This window comes from Lineus longissimus, chromosome 1 (genome assembly GCF_910592395.1).
Source record: "Lineus longissimus chromosome 1, tnLinLong1.2, whole genome shotgun sequence".
Classification (NCBI taxonomy): Eukaryota; Metazoa; Nemertea; class Pilidiophora; order Heteronemertea; family Lineidae; genus Lineus; species Lineus longissimus.
The window spans coordinates 16380046-16398763 of record NC_088308.1 but is presented as its reverse complement, the minus strand read 5'-3'; the positions used below and the strand labels follow the sequence as shown (position 1 = coordinate 16398763).

General features: G+C 40.1%; 1 protein-coding gene across 2 annotated transcripts in view; it reads left to right on the top strand.

The window, feature by feature from the left end:
- Nucleotides 1-18351, top strand: part of LOC135488840 (multidrug resistance-associated protein 1-like) — a 36116-nt gene extending 17765 nt beyond the window's left edge. For both annotated transcript variants that reach the window (XM_064773764.1, XM_064773755.1), the window contains 14 exons: nucleotides 109-276; nucleotides 2851-3037; nucleotides 3416-3503; nucleotides 3979-4096; nucleotides 5736-5949; nucleotides 6805-7115; nucleotides 9747-9946; nucleotides 10764-10890; nucleotides 11458-11559; nucleotides 12088-12234; nucleotides 12558-12716; nucleotides 12899-13065; nucleotides 14726-14920; nucleotides 15394-18351. In XM_064773764.1, the coding sequence (XP_064629834.1) occupies nucleotides 109-276; nucleotides 2851-3037; nucleotides 3416-3503; nucleotides 3979-4096; nucleotides 5736-5949; nucleotides 6805-7115; nucleotides 9747-9946; nucleotides 10764-10890; nucleotides 11458-11559; nucleotides 12088-12234; nucleotides 12558-12716; nucleotides 12899-13065; nucleotides 14726-14920; nucleotides 15394-15505 (2295 nt within the window). In that variant the 3' untranslated portion in view covers nucleotides 15506-18351. The remainder of the gene's footprint in view (nucleotides 1-108; nucleotides 277-2850; nucleotides 3038-3415; nucleotides 3504-3978; nucleotides 4097-5735; nucleotides 5950-6804; nucleotides 7116-9746; nucleotides 9947-10763; nucleotides 10891-11457; nucleotides 11560-12087; nucleotides 12235-12557; nucleotides 12717-12898; nucleotides 13066-14725; nucleotides 14921-15393) is intronic.
- Nucleotides 18352-18718: the final 367 nt, after the last annotated feature.

The following is an 18718-nucleotide window of genomic DNA, read 5'->3' as shown; positions in this document are numbered from 1 at the left end:
AGTGCCACATCAGTCCAGTATCTCCCGCGACTGCCCCTTTGATATCTCTTTTCATTGTTATCGAGAATCATCCAGCACCAATCACCAATTAATGCTTTTTTCACCTAGGGTATAAATGTCAGCGGCGGTCAGAAGCAGAGGATTAGCCTGGCGCGGGCTGTGTACCAAAACAATGACATCTACCTCCTGGACGACCCTCTTAGTGCTGTTGACTCGCACGTTGGAAAACATATCTTCACCAACGTAATCGGGAATAATGGATTACTCAAAGAGAAGGTGGGGCAAAGAAAACGGTAGCCTTTTGTCCGTAACACGCTTTTTGGCTCACCGTAAGGGGAGTCTATATGATAGCGCTGTGTCCGTCGTCGTCGTCGTCGTTGTCGTCGTCGTCGTCGTCGTCGTCGTATCCTAACAGTGGCACGTTTCTTAACTGCTAGGGCTATGAACTTGAAACTTTGTACACAGAATGCCCTAGGTCAGCTGACCTCGGACACTGATTTTCGGTCCGATCTGATTCTCTGTTTGGCCACCAGGGGGCCAAATGTCGATATCTAAAAAGTGTGATATCTCGCTTATTAGTGACTTGTTTTCGATAAAACTTTTGTTGTAGGTACTCATAGCAAATATACATTTTATATTATACGGGTTTTTAATTTGACCTTGTTTTCAAGGTCACAGAGGTCATATGGCGTAAATTGGCCATTAGAGTGTAAACTATGGCACGTTTCTTAACCACTAAAGCTATGAACTTGAAACTTGGTACATATAACCCCCTATATCACATAGCCTCTGGTGCTGAATTTTGGTTCAATCTGATTCCTAACTTTGCCACCAGGGGGCCAAAAGTGGAAATCTAAAAAGTGTGATATCTCACTTATTAGTGATTTGTTTTTGATGAAATTTTTATGGTAGGTTTTCCTAGCAAGGGTATATCACATATCATACGTGTTTTTTGATTTGACCTACTTTTCAAGGTCACAGAGGTCAAATGGCGTAAATTTGCCGTTTGAGTGTAACTGGGGCACGTTTCTTAACCAATAAAGCTATGAACTTGAAATTTGGTGCACCTGATTCCCTACATCATTTAACCTCTGAAACCGAATTTCAGTCTGATCTGATTCTCGACTTGGCCACCAGGGGGCCAAAACTAAAAAAAGTAAAAAGTGCAATATCTCGCTTAATAGTGACTTGTTTTCAATTCTATTTTTATGGTAGGTACTCAGAGCAAGGATACATCACATATCCTACGGTTTTTGATTTGACCTTATTTTCAAGGTCACAGAGGTCAAATGGTGTGAATTGGCCGTTTGTGTGTAACTATGGCACGTTTCTTAACTACTAAAGCTATGAACTTTAAACCTGGTACACATGACTCCCTAGGTCAGATGACCTGTGACACTGATTTTCGGTCTGGTCTGATTCTTAACTGGGCCACCAGGGGGCCAAAACAAAAAATTTGAATAGTGCCATATCTCGCTTATTACTGATTAGTTTTTGGTAAAAATGTTATGGTAGATACTCTTAGCAAGGATACATCACATATGATACGGGTTTTTGATTTGATGTTCTTGTCAAGGTCGCAGAGGTCAAACGGCTTAAATTGGCCATTTTAGCGTAACTGTGGCACGTTTGTTAACCCCTAAGGCTATGAACTTGAGACTTTGTACAAAGGACCCTCTAGGTCAGCTGACCTCTGACCCTGAATTTCAGTCCGGTTTGATTCTCGACTTGACCACCAGGGGGCCAAAAGTGAAAACCTAGAAAGTGTGATATCTCGCTTATGAGTGATTCGTTTTCAATAACATTTTTATGGTAGGTTCTCCTAGCAGGGATACATCACATATCATATGAGATTGGTCGTTTGAGTGTAACTATGGCACGTTTCTTAACCACTATAGCTATGAACTTGAAATTTGGTGCACATGACTCCCTACGTCATGTCACCTTGGACACCAAATTTCGATCTGATCTGGTACTCAACTTGGCCACCAAGAGGCCAAAACTAAAATTGGTAAAAAGTGCAATATCTCGTTTATTAGTGACTTGTTTTTGATGATATTCTTATGGTTACCATAATGGTACTTACTACAAGCAACGATACATCAAATGTCATACCAACTTTGGTTTGACCTATATACTATACATGTACAATGTTTCTTAACCTGGATGAATTCCAAAGCACCAAATATCTATACGGTGAGCACAATGGCCCCTGGCCGTTTCATTTCAGTAACACACTTCTTTAAGTTGCCGTGCAACAAGTTGCTTGGAAATCTTCTAGCAAACATCCAAACAGCATGCTTACCACGTAAAGGTTAAACGGTTTTGTCATCCATGATGATTTCTACAGTTGGCAAGTATAATAAAATTGCCGAAGTCATCACAATTTTGGTTCAACAAGCGATTATTGACGCATGACCTCGGCGATCATGATAGCATGCGACAGAAGTCGCTCGACTTTGGAAGTCATCGCATGTCCCTTTAACAAGAATCTATGATCGCGGCGACATGCGGCGACATGCGATCATGCGATCATCACCTGAAGGTACATGTAGGCTTCCACTAAGTGTGATTGCGAGAATGCAGGCGTCACGTCTGTGTTATTAAATTCTTGCTTTGCATCGTCGCATGCGCTGTTGACTGAATTCAAGCAAAATCGCTTTCAGTGGAAACTTACCCTAATTCAGCTCTACTGTTATCGATTATCCCAGCGATGATTCTCGCATGTCGCAGCGCCAAAAATTGTTTGTTTCACGGTGATCTTTTATATTCGTTCTGATATCTGGCCGTGCCTTTAACTCATCTTGAATGCACCGAAACGTGAATAATGCCAATATAATTTTTTTTCAGACGCGGGTGTTCGTGACGCATGGTCTTCTCTACCTGCCTCACACAGACTATGTTGTTATGCTTGGCCAAGACGGCAATGTCCTCGAAGACGGTACATTTCAAGAGCTGCTTGTAAAGAATGGAGCTTTCGCCGATCTTGTGAAGAATTACATACAAGATGATGATGAATTCGATGACGATCCTCATTGTAAGTAAACTGTTCCATACACGCGTATAAAACGTATGCATATTTGTCATACAAATTACAAATTCAAATACAAACACCGCCATTACAATGAACCACGGTTTATAAAAATAGCACCATTTGCCTCCGGACTGATTACCTACCAAACCGGCATGATCCTCATCATTAACAAATTAAACTTGAAAGAGAAATCAACCTTGACGGGCTAATCAAGTTGTGGGCAATTCTTCAGAGCGTTGTTTTTCTAGGTAATTTGTTATTTTTCTGCTTATTGCACATATAAGAAGCGTCAAAATGACCGGAATAACATCGTCTCCCTCATTGACATCACCTACCTGTTTCATCTGGTTAGGCCTTGCTTGAAGGTTCTCTTCATTCCAGACGAAGAGTTCAAGGCAGATATCGTGAGCAGGATATCAGCCTTCTCTGATATCAAAGAGGAGCCCAAGCAGAAAAACCTCAGGGTCAGGTAAGACCGCTATGTCACACCCTGGGACGTATAGAGTACCGGTGTTACGTTTATTAGTGTTACCGTTTTTGTTTGTTCCCCCTCAATGCTGAAAGTAAGATTGATACGTTTTTCTGTGTTTTCCCCCTATTGAAAAGTCATGGTGTCTCTAACTATTGTATGGAAACACTGAGATGCTGCACTGGACCGAGAGTCCGTGGGTTCGAATCACTTCATTTCAGGCATTTTTCCGCTTTACAATCTTGTAGTTCAAAGGTTAAGTGCTCGCTTAGCTGCTCCCGCACATATTCCCCAAAAGACTTTATAATGACTAAGCACTTTGAGCAAGTACACATGTGCTATACGAGAATCGTACTTAGCTTTACCTTAAAAAGATGTCTTGGCAGTAACTACCATTATATGATTAATAAGAAAAGTATATTGTCTTTAGAGCATTACGTTTGTCTCAGTCAGGGGATCTTCATTTATTTTGCAGACGAATTTCACGTCAAATGTCTCGCCAGTTGTCGCGAGAGGCTGACAAAGAGCATGTCGAGGAAGATTTGGAGAAAAAGAAAAAGCTGATAACGGAAGAAACGATAGAAACTGGAAACGTATGTAAATCTGTAGCATCTTAATTTTCGTTTTTTATGCCCGGCTAAACTAGCACTTCTTCTGATCATTCCAACTTAATCAGCTCCACAGATAATCCGTTTGGCAATACCATTTATTGACATTTCAGCTAATGCCATTTCGCCACGAAAACTCCCTATTTTTTGCCACTTGTTATTGTAAAACGTAATTTCGCCAAATTCTCATTTCGTCGTTTCGTCGAATCTTTATATTTTCTAAGCATTACTTCAAGAGTGGATTCTTTCATTGTGGGGTCTTGGTATTTTGCAATCTAATGCACTTTTGCAGAGAGCTTGACCTGACAAATGCTGCGGGGCGCCGACGTGAGCTCGTAATTCCAAGGTCCCGGGTCTGACTGTCAGAGGAACACAAACCTGATTCATTGAGACATCAAGAATCACACTCAGCCGTGCAAAATGGCGACTGGTGTAATGGCAAATAAACGAAATGGCATTTTCGCGAAATGACATTGGCAATTTTGTTAACATGACGCTCCGATATTCCCTTGGTGCGTCTTTACTAAGTTTTGACTCACGCAAGATTATCTCGTCATTGCTGCACAGAAAACGGGATTTCGGTATTCAAAATTATTACCATGCTCTGTGCATAAAAATGACAGGTAGTCGCTAACACTTTTGCATTGAGTCCCAACACTTCCCTGCACGTTGTTTATTGTCCTTATAAGGAATTAGTCAGTGATAGTCGGCGATTCAAATTACTGCTTACGGAATAGACAATAAACTCAACGGAATCAATTGTTGGCTGGCGAAGTTAAAAGATGAAACGCACTGCTGAGTAGTTTCCTCTCCTCTCTAATTTCCCTAGCCCATAAAAAGATTCCAATGATAGATTTATTTCGGACGGCCCTAACCAGTATCGATTTTAATCACCAAACTATTCGAGATACAAATGTTTTATTCCACTCTCTGTTCCACCGAATTTAAGGGTGTATCGACTCCCCGTTCTCGAACCAAGAACGGTGTTCTCGAAAGAGTCGAACGCGCAAGAACGCGTTTGGGGACCGTTCCTGTTCCCAAATCCCACACCACCTCGTCTGCTGGTGCAGCGGGAACGAACCAAGAACAAAGATGGCGGACAAGGACAGTTCGTCTGCTTATTACGTACTTTTTTCTCCGTTTTCAACAATAAAATAAAGTATTGAACAGCTTTAACCCGCTCTACAACTAAAAAATGTAAATATGCACTTGTATGAATTAAATTTTTAACATAGTCGACGAGACGTAAGACGGAAAATCGATTTTATCGCACCTTGTTCGTTTACCAAAATAAACTTGCCGGCCAGGGTTTTCCCGTGGTTCCGGTAGGGTAGCTATGACAACAGTATTAACCTGTTCGAGACTCCGGAACGTGTTCGCCTGTTCTCGGTCCGTTCCAGAACGGTGGGGAACAGGGAGTCGAATACACCCTAGTAGTTCATTTCATTTCTTCTCAGTGTAGTGTTGTTTCGAATAGATTCGCCCTAAAATCACCCTTCAGGTGATATGATGCTTTTACTTCAGTTTTGTACGGAAAGGCCAAGTGTAAATGTAAATGGAGTTCTCCGTATAAGCAATTACTAGACTTTATTCATATCACCTATTGTGGTTCTTTTTGTTTCAGATCAAGCTGAGCGTGTATACCGACTATTTCCGAGCCGTTGGGATTGTTGCGTCGTCAATCATCCTGATCTTCTGGTTAGCTTACATAGGTTTCTCAGTCGGCGTCAACACTTGGCTGAAAGAATGGTCAGAGGAGCCAATGATCAATGGTACCGTTCCTAAATATCGCTCTGACCTTCGCCTTGGAATATACGGCACTCTGATTGCGTTACAAAGTAAGTCAGTTAACAATTTGGTGTATGATCCTGGTTAAAGGACTCATTAGAAGTTTGCTCCTTGGGGGGAGGGGGATGCATCATATACCCTACCCTGCGCTTTATACGGCCCTGAAATAATGAGAAACTATCAATGACACTTTTGACAGAGGATATGTAAATAATGTGGCGCCCTGCAGGGTGCACTGTCGAGTATGTCAGCAAAGTTTTCAGAGTAAATCAGTTCCATGGATGAAAATCACTCATGATCTGAGCATCCAGTTTGATGTCGAAATCAAGGAGGCTGTACGGACTTCGAAGAACGCAGTTCTGATAGTGTTGGTCACGACCGCGTCGGAGAAATCACTGATGATCATGAAGAGTGTGACTCTGAATAAAGAGCCCAACAGAAATCTGATATTTATAGCAGTCTGGATCGAGAAGGCACATGTTCGTAAACAAAATCCGCATCAAGCGCTGCGCAAACAGCGGCATTGCCTCCGTTACCTCCGCCCATACTCGACCCATATCTGTAAAGCTTAGCAATGTCAATACATTGAGGGTCAAGATAGCTGCAACGGAGCCACTACGATTAGAATGCGGCCGCAAATTGGTATGCAATCTCTTCTCATGTCATTGCTCAAAATCGATCGTTTACGCGCCGCTTTAGTTTATCAAAGTCTTATTACATGTCAAGATGGGCAAATGCATCCTGATTCCACCTAAGAAAACAATTACAACACACAAAAGTGTGCAACATTTAGTTGATGAATTACAGGACTGCATTGACATACCTTTATTTTTTCCCGCCCCGTTACTTGGTACATGGTGCATGGCGAATGAGAATTATGTACAAAAATGCGTCTTTTCTTTCAGCTTGCGCCATGCTCGGGATGTCGTTTGCAGTTGCCATCGGTACAATCATTGCATCCAGGGGTCTTCACGACGGCATGCTTGCCTGTATCCTGCGGGCACCAATGTCCTTCTTCGACACGACTCCTCTCGGTCGCATCGTCAACAGATTCTCTAAGGACACGGATATAGTCGACATCAATATTCCCATGCTCTTGAAGATGCTGCTGGCCACGTTTTCTATTGTTCTTTCGACTCTGATCATTATCTGCATCAGCACCCCCATTTTCTTGGCAGCTCTGGTCCCGCTTGCTCTCATCTATTACTTTATTCAGGTATATATGGCACGCCAAAGCGGAATAATTGCAAGACTTGAAAATATGATGCAACATCTTGAAATATATTGCAACCCTTGAAAAAACATACCAACATTTCAAAAACTTATGTCAAGATTTTAGAATATGTACCAAGAAATTTGAAAATATAATGCAACATTTCCTAAAAATATATGTCAACTTGTTTTCAAAAATATGTGGCAACCCTTGAAAAACACATGGCAACATTGAAAAAAACATGGGAACATTTTGAAAAAGAATCCTCGCAATATTCACGTGACCAAACAATACAACGTGACTTTCCTTTATGGGCTTGAAAGACCTGTAGGCGAGCTTGCTGTGGTACTTCTGTAAGATAGCGCCGAGCGTGCTTGCTTGTCCCGCCGTTTTTTAAATTTGACGACAGAAGATCAGTTTATCAGAATGAATAGAAGAGATCTTGATCGTGTGGCGGATGCCAGCGAATTTCAGGATCTGAGAAGGTCGTGCACGTATGGACTACAGGTTTCCCACAGAAAACTACCACATTAAAGCTCGTTCCTCAGTGGAAAAGGAAGGTCAAGTGGTATTGTTTGGTCACGTGAATGTTGCGAGATTTTTTCAAAATGTTGCCATGTTTTTTTCAAGGGATGCCACATATTTTTGAAAACAAGTTGACATATATTTTTAGGAAATGTTGCATTATACATGTACTTTCAAATTTCTTGGTACATATTTTAAAATCTTGACATAAGTTTTTGAAATGTTGGCATGTTTTTTCAAGGGTTGCATTATATTTCAAAATGTTGCATGTTATTTTCAAGTCTTGCATTTATTCCGCTTTGGCGTGCCATAGGTATGTTCATCAGTTTAATCAATTGACATTATATTCAGAGCTATTTGCAGTGGTAAGTTTAGATCATGTTTATTGTTTCAAGACTTGCGTTCTGGAAAGAAATCGGTTTTAACTTGTTTTGCATTTGAAAGTCTCATTCCTGAATGAAACAAGATTCCGTCGTTATCAGCGGGACTTTGAAAGGCGTTTTCTGGTTATTAAATCATTTACAATAGTATGGTACGGACACTTTAACATTGTTTTTACCCGGGACGTGTCGCCGCTGAAGGTTTCATATTGATTTCATAGAGCATGCACAGCCCCTGTTGCTAGTCATTCCAGTATCTTTTGCGGCTTTTGAGTGTGTTTGTCGAAATCATTTACCTTATACTAAATCAATGTCGCAGTTAGGTTGCAGAATAGGTTTCGACTGAATGCGTGTTGACGCAATATCAAGTGTATTCAACTACGCACGCGATTTTTGCTTTGTTTTGGTGCAGCGCTCCTGTGGCGTGTATGGCAAGCGGAGTGTCCAGTAATTAAAAAAACCTAGATTTATTCAAAAAACCTGGTTTTTTACCTAATAAACTAAGTTTATTTGGAAAAAATATAGGTTTTTTTAAAACAACCTTGTTTATTAGCTAATAAACCGAGTTTCTTTAATAAAACCAAGTTTCTTACCTAATAAACCTTGTTTCTATCCACAAATGTCAAGTTTAACTAATAAACTTGGTTTTATTCCCTAAAATATAAGTTTTTCATCCAGTGGTAATAAACTTAGTTTTATAGAAAAGAATCTTGGTTTATTAACAATAACTGGACAAATGGCTAATTAACCTACCTTTTTACGTGAAAAACTTGGTTTTATACAAAACAACTTAGTTTGTTGCAATAAAACCTGGTTTTATTGTAAAAATGTAGGTTTTTTTGAATAACTGGACAAGCGGCGTGCAAAAACCTACTTTCTATCGAGAAACTTGTATTTTCTACCTCGCCCCATGTACACAAATCCGCGATGTTATCGGGACGAGGATGGGCAACCTCGGCACCACGTGGTACTAATGCTGCACTGCACTGCACTCTGTAAACTAGTTAGTGAGACCCTAACCTCATCCCAGATAACTCAATGTAGGTAGGATCGAGGTTTAAAAATGTAAGTTTTCTAATAAACCAGTTTTTTTTAAAAACTAGGTTTATTAGTGGTAATAAACTCAGTTTTTTTAAATAAACTAGGTCGTTTTGGTAATAAACCTTGTTTTATTGAATAAATTGACATTTCTGTACAGAAACTTATATTTTATACGATTATTTTGTAAAAAACCAAGTTTTTTAGGTAAAAAACCAGGTTTTTTAGCATAAAATGTTAGTTTCTGTTAAAAAACCTACTTTATTAGGAAAGAAAGTAAAAAAACTTGGTTTTATTAAAGAAACTCGGTTTATTAGCTAATAAACAAGGTTGTTTTAAAAAATCCTATATTTTTTCCAAATAAACTTAGTTTATTAGGTAAAAAACCAGGTTTTTTTTAATAAATCTAGGTTTTTTAATTACTGGACACTCCGCTTGCCATATCATGGGCCGACCGAATTGAAACTCCGACAGTGCTGACAGGACCTAACAGAGTATAGTGTAATGGTTAAATGCTTTACACTATTCTCTGTTGGGCCCTGTTAGCGCTATCGGTGTTTCGATTCGGTCGGCCCTAGACTCCGGACCCTATCTAAATCTAGGTCTACAATGTTTTATACATGATTGGTAACGGAAACATACAGTAACAATTTTCCATGTATGTATCATGGGTTTCTTACATCGTTTCCAGAGATTCTACATTGCCACCGCAAGGCAGCTGAAGCGTATTGACTCTATCAAGCGTTCCCCTGTTTACTCTCACTTTGGGGAGACAGTAACCGGTGCCCCCTCTATCAGGGCATATGGCCGCAATGAGGAATTCATCATTAAAGCGGACAAGCTTAACGATGACAACAACATGGCTTACTTTCCTAATATATCATCGACTAGGCAAGTAGAATGGTTTAATTTCTATAAGAGCAGCTCGTTCGATTTGGAAGAACTGAAGGGGGTCGTGAACAACAACGCAAATGTTGTAATTTTGTATCAGTGAAAGTTCTTCAGACCCCCTTTGAAATCCAGATCGTACAATTCCGATATCGGATCCAAGGGTCGAAACCACGATGACCTGATTATTAGCTTGGCGCTCTAACCACTATGCTGCTGATCTAGTGTCTGTTGCTGATCAGATGAGAGCAATCTAAAGGTCTAGACAACCAACTTTATTAAAGGAGTGGAATTTTCAAATTAAAAAGGAAGATATTTGAAAAAAGTTCCAGAAATTTAAGATTTTCAACAGCAGCCTGACACACTCCCCAATAAATTCAGACGTTATTACGGGTTTTTTTCTTAGTACACGATCGTTCTGTCGAGATGTTAGTACATTTGTTTTTTCCTATTGTTTGTCCTGCATATTACATTTAGCTGCAAGGCAGTAATCTTCGATCAGCTTGAAAATCTCCATGAGCGCCCCGGAATCAAGATTGCAAGACGTTGCATATTAGGGCATTGAATATCTTAGCAAACCACAGACGTCCTGTCCGTCAGCAAGCCGATAGTCAACTACAAATCTTCGTTTCGACTGTAACAGTGGGAATTCGCAATAGTCTTTTCGTTTCGACTATAACAGCGTGAACCGTCGCAGTAGTCATACAATTGCAATTGTAAGTCTTGAAAGAGGCTTAGCATTGACACTGGGTTACACGTTTGCCCAGCCACTTCATCAATTCTGACTGATTAAAATGAGGTCCCATTTCATAATTTCCAGATGGTTGTCAATGTGGCTTGACTTTATGGGTGCGCTAGTGGTGCTGGCCGCCTCGATGTTTGCTGTTGCTGCAAGAGATACCATTGGTGCTGGAACCGTGGGGCTGTCCATTTCCTATGCCCTTTCTGTAAGTTAAGCGTCGTTTTAAAAGGACACAGGGTAAATTACAGAAGTCGAATTTCTTGATGAATTTCTGTTGCTTTGAACATTATAGACCTACCAAAGGGAGTATAGTGGATTCAGCAGACAATTCCACCTCAGAAACACCTAGCCAAGATTGCGCACCCCAAAACATGAATAAAGTGGTCTTTATCTTATCTATTGGACAGTAGACAGGTCTCTAGCTTCCATTTCCGGACCTCAGTTTCGTTCTACGTGGTGAAACAAATCATAATCATGGTGATCATGATCATGATATTGAGTTCTTTTATAAAAAGCGCTTTTCCATGTTTGCCTGATCAAAGCGCTTTTGGGATACCATATTAATAGCTCGGTCTCCATAGAAATCAATCAGGGGTTTCAAGGAGCAAACAGAAGGCAAGCGTGGTGTGGTTGTTGCTTAATGAATGTGATAGAAGAGGCACCTATCAGCGTCTTCGCGAAACTTTATCTTGAAAACCTGGCTTATTCTCTGTTACGCGACCAGCGATATTTTACACCAACAATTTCTCTTCTTATGCTATATTTTCTTCAGATAACTGGTATCCTGACCCGGACTGTTACCACCACATGTGATATGGAGTCGAGTATTGTCAGCGTTGAGAGAGTCCAGGAATACACAGAGGTTGAGAGTGAGGTGAGTAAACAGTTAGCGACGCACTGCTGTCAAACTTGGCAACCAATTCTCCGGAACGTAGTTGCGCGCGTGTCGTTGTTCACAGAGCCGATACCGATCTAATGAAAAGGAACTAGCGGATTCTCGGCAGCACGTCTCTTCATTACACCCACATATAAATTTGAACTTTGACGTTCATTCACCACAGAGTGAAGGACATATTCTCATTCACCCTCGTATGGTTCAATTTGGACACTCATTTTCTTTTTAAGAATGTGTTCTATCTAATTTTCAATTTGGTCGCTCAGTCATCGACCAAGTCCGAGAACCAAATGAGGAACGACATATCGCCATACACCCTCATACCCTAGTGCTTTCCATTCCGTCATTCCTCGCCAAAGTCCGGAGATCAAGTTCAAAGGACATTATTATCCTCAACACTTATTTAAACGACTTTAGTTTTGGAGGATATGGTCAAACGTAAAGAACCTATTACATCTGAGTTTATTCATCGATCTGCCATTGATAGCTATGTTATTTTCTCCGCAGGCTCCTTGGGAGATCCCAGAGAAAAAACCGAAGGACGACTGGCCTGACGCGGGTCGTGTTGTCTTCGATGAATACTCGACCAGGTACAGAGAAGGGCTTGATTTGGTAGTCAGGGGTATTGACTGTGCAATGAAGCCAGGCGAAAAGGTGAGAGAAAACAACTTTGGTGTCTGATGTGGATTCTAATGATCTTTGCATGAGAGTCCATTAATTTGAAGGCATTGAAAGTCTTGTTTGTGACATGAGAAAGGTACAGACGCCCTTTAGTCGCATATACTTTGTGGAGTCATTCCTATGATAAAGGTCTAAAGATCCGTTCATAAAAAGCAATGCTTACTTTGCAATCTTTGGTATTATCTCATCTGATGATAAATGATAGAAGCAGGCTTCTGTCATGCCCTTTCGAAGCTAAAGGCATAACTTCATTCAATGATTAATTTAAAGCTTTCTTCGCGTGTATATTTCTTCAGGTTGGAATCATTGGTCGCACTGGAGCAGGCAAATCATCGCTGACGTTAGCTCTGTTCAGATTGATTGAACCAGCTGAAGGAAGTATCATCATTGATGGCCTTGATGCAGCTACCTTGGGACTTCATGACCTCAGGTCGAAAATCACTATCATTCCACAGGTTAGATATTATTTCTTTAAAATTTCGTGAAGAATATTTTATTCTTTATCCTTACCCTCGCTCACCATTGACAACTTGGCCCAAATAAACGCTCGTATTGGTGTGCTTGTTGTCCTTCCTAGAGTAAGATCTTCGATTTGAAATTTATCCATTTCTTTCTTGTTTCCTTATGTCTTATTCAGGATCCTGTTCTCTTTGCTGGAAGTCTCCGGATGAACCTAGATCCATTCGATGCTCATACAGACCAGGACATCTGGTCCTGCCTCGAACTAGCCAACCTAAAAAACTTTGTGACTCTACAGCCAGAACACCTTGACTTCCTCTGTTCTGAAGGAGGAGAGAACATGAGGTATACGTCGTTATGTTTTTTTGTCCCAGCTTTTATATCTGATGTTATATCTGATTTTATATCTGAGCTGATGTGCAGCAGTGATGAAGTTGGCAGTTTGTAAAGCGTGGAGGCAGACATAGCTGGCATCGAGAGTATAGGCCTACTTCGGTACTTGGATGTGGCATAGTCAACATGTTTATCATGTTGGCAGTGGTGCTGTGTGAGGGCCTTACAGTTGGGGGAACAAGAACTCTGTGAACAAAGATACGCACCCCCTTCATAGCACAATCGATTTTACCTGAAAAATTATGACGTAATGCGAATTTGCCCTCATGGCAAATGCCGATCCACACCTCACAATTTGTGACCTTTTTGCCAAGGGCCTTGCCCAAGGACCTACACCTCACACTTTGTGACTCTTCTGCATGCCAAGTGCCTTACGCAAGAACTCACACCACTACCTTCGTGACCATTCTGCCAAGTGTCTTGTCCAAGGACCCACACCTCACACTTAGTGACCCTTCTGCATGCCAAGTGTCTTGCCCAAGGACCCACACCTCTACCTTCGTGACCCGTCTGCCAAGTATCTTGCCCTAGGATCCACACCTCGCACTAGTTACCCTTCTGTATACCATGTGCCTTACCCAAGGACCCACTCTCGACTTCAAACAGTACACCCAATTCCCACTCGAATATCATAATGTTGACAGCACCAAGGCGGTGGAGAGCGATGACTGTCAGTCCAGACGTTCCCAGTCCAGTCCAGTGTTTTCCAGTACCCATTGAATACACCGTGCTCTGTGAAAGGCTATGGCGGGCGAAGTGTTGCTTTATTCCAAAATAAATTTATTGATACAATAACATTTTTATATATGTAATAATATTTCTTTGTGTTTAATGTTTTTATTTTTATGCAATAATAATTTCTTATGCAATAACTTTCATATGTTCACGCGTCAAAAATCCTCATTGCATGTTATTTTAGTTTGGGTGGCAAAATTTTATTTGCGAAGAATTTTTTTATATGCTATAAATTGCATTCTGGGTAAGAAAGTGACGTCATCGGCCCGTCATCGTATATACTGTAAGGGCCAGTAGCGACCTTAAACTGACTAGTTGTATAGGGTGGATCACCTGGCATGACTGCTGACGAGTGGAAAGCAAATAGAGTCATTATTGAGACCACTTATTCGCACAAACTGCGGAAAACTAGCGGAGGTCGCCATGACTGACACTGACACTAACAGCCGACTGTGTGACAGCGTGCTCCGCGCCTGAAAGCACGTGGCAGTATTGTTTATGTTTTCTAACCAATGAGGAACGTAGTTACTCATAAGTGATGACGTCACCTCCTTTCCCAGAATGCACGTTATCGAACATATGATATATTTTCGCACATATAAAATTGCGAATGTTTAAATGAGGATAATTTCATTATCGCATACAAAAAAATTATACTGCACAAATTTTTGTAAACAATTGCATAGAAAACTTGTTATGAAATAGAAAAAAATTATTGAACATAAAAGTTTTAATGTCGAATAAAGCAACACTTCGCCTGCCATAAAGGGCAGTACGCTTTTGATGAGTTTGATACTTCCGTGGTGCATTTTATAAGATTCCATGAGCTTCGCTGGTCGTCACTCCTTTGCTACAAATTGTGCGCAATTGTTTTCAGCGTCGGTCAGAGACAGCTTGTTTGCCTGGCAAGGGCATTACTAAGAAGGACGAAAATCCTCGTGTTAGATGAAGCCACTGCTGCTGTTGACCTGGAGACTGATGACCTAATCCAGTATACAATTAGGACACACTTCAGGGATAGCACGGTCATCACTATTGCCCATCGTCTCAACACAATCATGGATTATGACAGGTGAATTACTTTAGTTTGCCCACTCCGTTCGGGTTACTTTCCTTTCGTGTTCTGTGATGAGAAGAAAATGATATGTCTGTTGGATAAGGTTTCCGAGGACAAATGATTTGATGATGGGCTATCTGAAGGTCATGGGTCTCTTCTGAAAATTATTATACCTTAATCCGTCACCATGAAATAGGGTATAGGGATTGGGTCTAATAGAGAAGTACACTCTTTACAGAGGTCACAGTTTCAAAGTTAACGGGTTGTCACTTTCTCGGTCCAGATTGTCATAATGGTTGCAAGAAGACCTATGAAGAGGAGATATCAAATAGGCGTTGTAGACTGGAAGGCTTGTTTTAACCTAGAGGTTACGATAAATATAGATCTTGATTTCAATCAGCTGGTACTTATAAAGTATATTGGCAAGTCGAGAACATGTCTTTGAGCATCCTTGAAAGAGGAAATTTCATGATGTGATTTGATTCCAGGATCATGGTGTTAGATAAAGGCGAGATCAAGGAGTTTGATAGTCCCAATGATCTACTTCGTGATGATACGTCCATATTCTACGACATGGCCAAAGATGCGGGACTGGTATAATGACGGGAGCGGCACAATCAAAGAAATAAAACTTTTACATTTTTTCTACCGCGTTCCTTAATTTCCAGATTCCCATGACAAATTACTGTTACGCGTTGTATGTTGTTCCGGAGTCTTTTAAAAGTCTTTGAGTCTTGCATTTGTGATTTTGCTAAATTAATGAACATGCCGTAGCTATGGTCTATGGTTGATAGATGAGGATAAGCCAGATATAGGCACGATACATGGTCATAGGGTATAGAGGTATAGTGCTTCATGTACAGAGGAATGGGGTGATAATGAGAAGGTTCCGGTAGGTGTTACCATATATAAAACTACTGAACCAAAAGGACATGCGATATAGCTGACCGTAGTCGGTGTGGAAGTCAATGACACGTTTTGATAAAATTGCTACGTCTTTACATTGATAGAGTCTAGTTTCCCGGTTACCTTTCATGTCGGTCATGTCAGAGGCCTAACGTGCACTGATGTCGTCCATCGGCTGATTGAGAAGCGTGCGGAACTTATCAGCAGAAGCCTTGTTTGGTTATCCAAGCTGTGATATGATGAATTCTGTGAGTAAGAGAGTATTAAGTAGAAACAAATATATATTATTAATAATTTATACTTTTATGCTCCAGTTACCCCCTAATGAGTAAGACATTTCGTGATATAGATTATTATTATAGGACTGGAAATGCTATAAATACATTTACATTTGTTGACAAAATAAGGAGAGACCGGGTCAGCAAAACTCTACGGCCAAACCCGAGAAAGGTCATACGAGAATAATTGCGACGCATGGCCAATATTTCATCGGAGATTTCCTTGCTATTTGATGGGTCATTTGAACTTGATATGATACATGTATAATGAAACAGACAATTATTTAAGACGGTTGAGAGGGTACCGCCACAGAACCGAAATAAATTGAGTCCAAAAGCTGAAATTGTTGAGGCCGTTCCATTTTATCCCTGTCATACAATGAACTTCCGTGAATAATAACACATATTCTTAAAATATTGCGTACTTACCTACATGTATGTAATATAGTATGGAATAAAGATTGTGTCCTTTTCACTGTAACACCGTTCCTGTATATGTATGTTAGTAATCAAGTTATGCGTATATTAGTAAATCATATATGTTTGTTTATTTCGTACAAAATTGTTAAACGTACTATCCAGGGTGTACAACACTCTTATCGGATCCGAGACCTCATGCTTGTAAGGGTGTACACAGTTTTAGCATCCGACAAATTGTATTGTTCAGAATGTACATACATAACTCTTGTCGCATCCGATGCCTTGTAATTTGTATAATGGTAATTTCCTCTCGGCCGCTGGTTGAAATGAATTGAATGCATCTTCTATGGTAACGTTAAATATAATTATTTACAAAATTCTTACACTGTTTGCTATCACCAAGTGATATAACATATATATATATATCATAGAAATGCTGAAATTAACCTTGTGTTATTGGGCCGAATTTAGAGCTAAAGAAATGAGAACGCATATTACAGAGTATGATACTATCCAGAAAAATATAAACAAATCGTACAAAATCGCTGATGATACCAACCTACTGAACCCCAAGGCCCAGTTGCCCAATCGTCGTTAAAGACAAATGCCAGCGTTACTTCAACTATAAGTATCTTCTTTAGTAAATTTTATTTGACAGTAGCGTTAGGACCTAACGCTAGTAAAGCTATATTGCGAGCACTGATTGAGCAGTATAGGGCGAAGCCCTTACGCATCATCAGTTCACCTGCATTCCGTGCAGGAGGTTTAGCGATGTCAAAACATTGGTGCAAGACACGATTGGAAAATAGTTTCGCACCTTTTATTGTGTGCCATATTTTATTGTATTGTAATTTGATACATTTCACATACACAATACATGTTGGCAGTATGTGTACGTTGTAATTTGATGTCATTAGGTTCATGATCAGTCAGCATTTTTGTAGGGCTAGGTGACCACATTCCACGTATGGTTATCAGCAAAATCCAAGGTCGGTAGATTTTTAAAGCAACAAACAATTATGAACGATGAAGATGAAATTAAAGAAAATGTTACTAAAATAGTAAGTTTTGTCGTCATTTTCAGGAAAATGTGTCGTTGTATCTTAAGTGGAAAACAAAACTTGATATTCAAGACAGGAGATTGTCAAGATTGTATATCGAGTTATTCAGAAAAAACTGCCCGTCTTTTAAAGTTGTATACCTGCGAGATACATGTAATAGACGCACAGAAAATGTCTAAAATTTTTGCACATCCACCATCGACAGATATTAATATCCCGTGTAAATTTCAGCAGGGTGGCTGTATGTTTTACAAGGCCATGAATCTCGCACATTAAGACGTTTAGTATAAAAATTCAGGTTTTTATCAAAAAATTCGCCAAGAGCAGGCATGCAATATTTGATTCAATAACTTGATCACCACAAAGTATTTACTTTGACCCATTTTTTATGACAATTGTTAAATGAGACGTCATTAGTGACATAAATGTACTGGGCGTTTGTGACCCGATATCAATGCCAACATCTTGCTGTCGCTCCAATGTCGTCACCACCCCCACATGTAGTACTCAAAAGGGGTCACAGTCAATTATGTGAAAGTATATTTTAGTGTGTGGCCATCATTCCGGGCTGTACAGACTACCATTACACTCATCATAAATTCAAAAAGTACTAATAGATATAGAAAATATTGGCCAAGTTGCAAGTTAATGAATTTACGCGTTACTCGTCTGTAAAATTGAACTGTCACATCGACCACATCAAATTATGTACATGTATCTGATCACGTTACCAGCCAAGTCTGGTATAAAAAGTCAAATAGACGTAGGCTAATATTCGTAAACGCTACATGTTGATTTGTTTATTTTGTGGCTCCTAGGCTTTTAATCCAACACTTTATTAGTTGGCACACTTTAAAAGAATATCGAAAATCATCGATACGGTATTTTGTGAGTTAACCTTCTAAACAATGTCGCTGTTATTATTAAATAGTTTCAATGGCCACTTACAGGTATGCTGAGGTGTAGACAACATTTGGATACTTTTTGTCGCCCCCCCCCCCCCCCCCCCCCCCCCCCCATTGTAGCTATAGAACTTTAAATTCAAAACAGACAGTTTTCTACCTGATGAATAATTAACCCGATACGTATAGCTGGTGCGACTTGTGATAACATCAATCTCTTCTCAGCCAGATTTGATGTCACAAGTA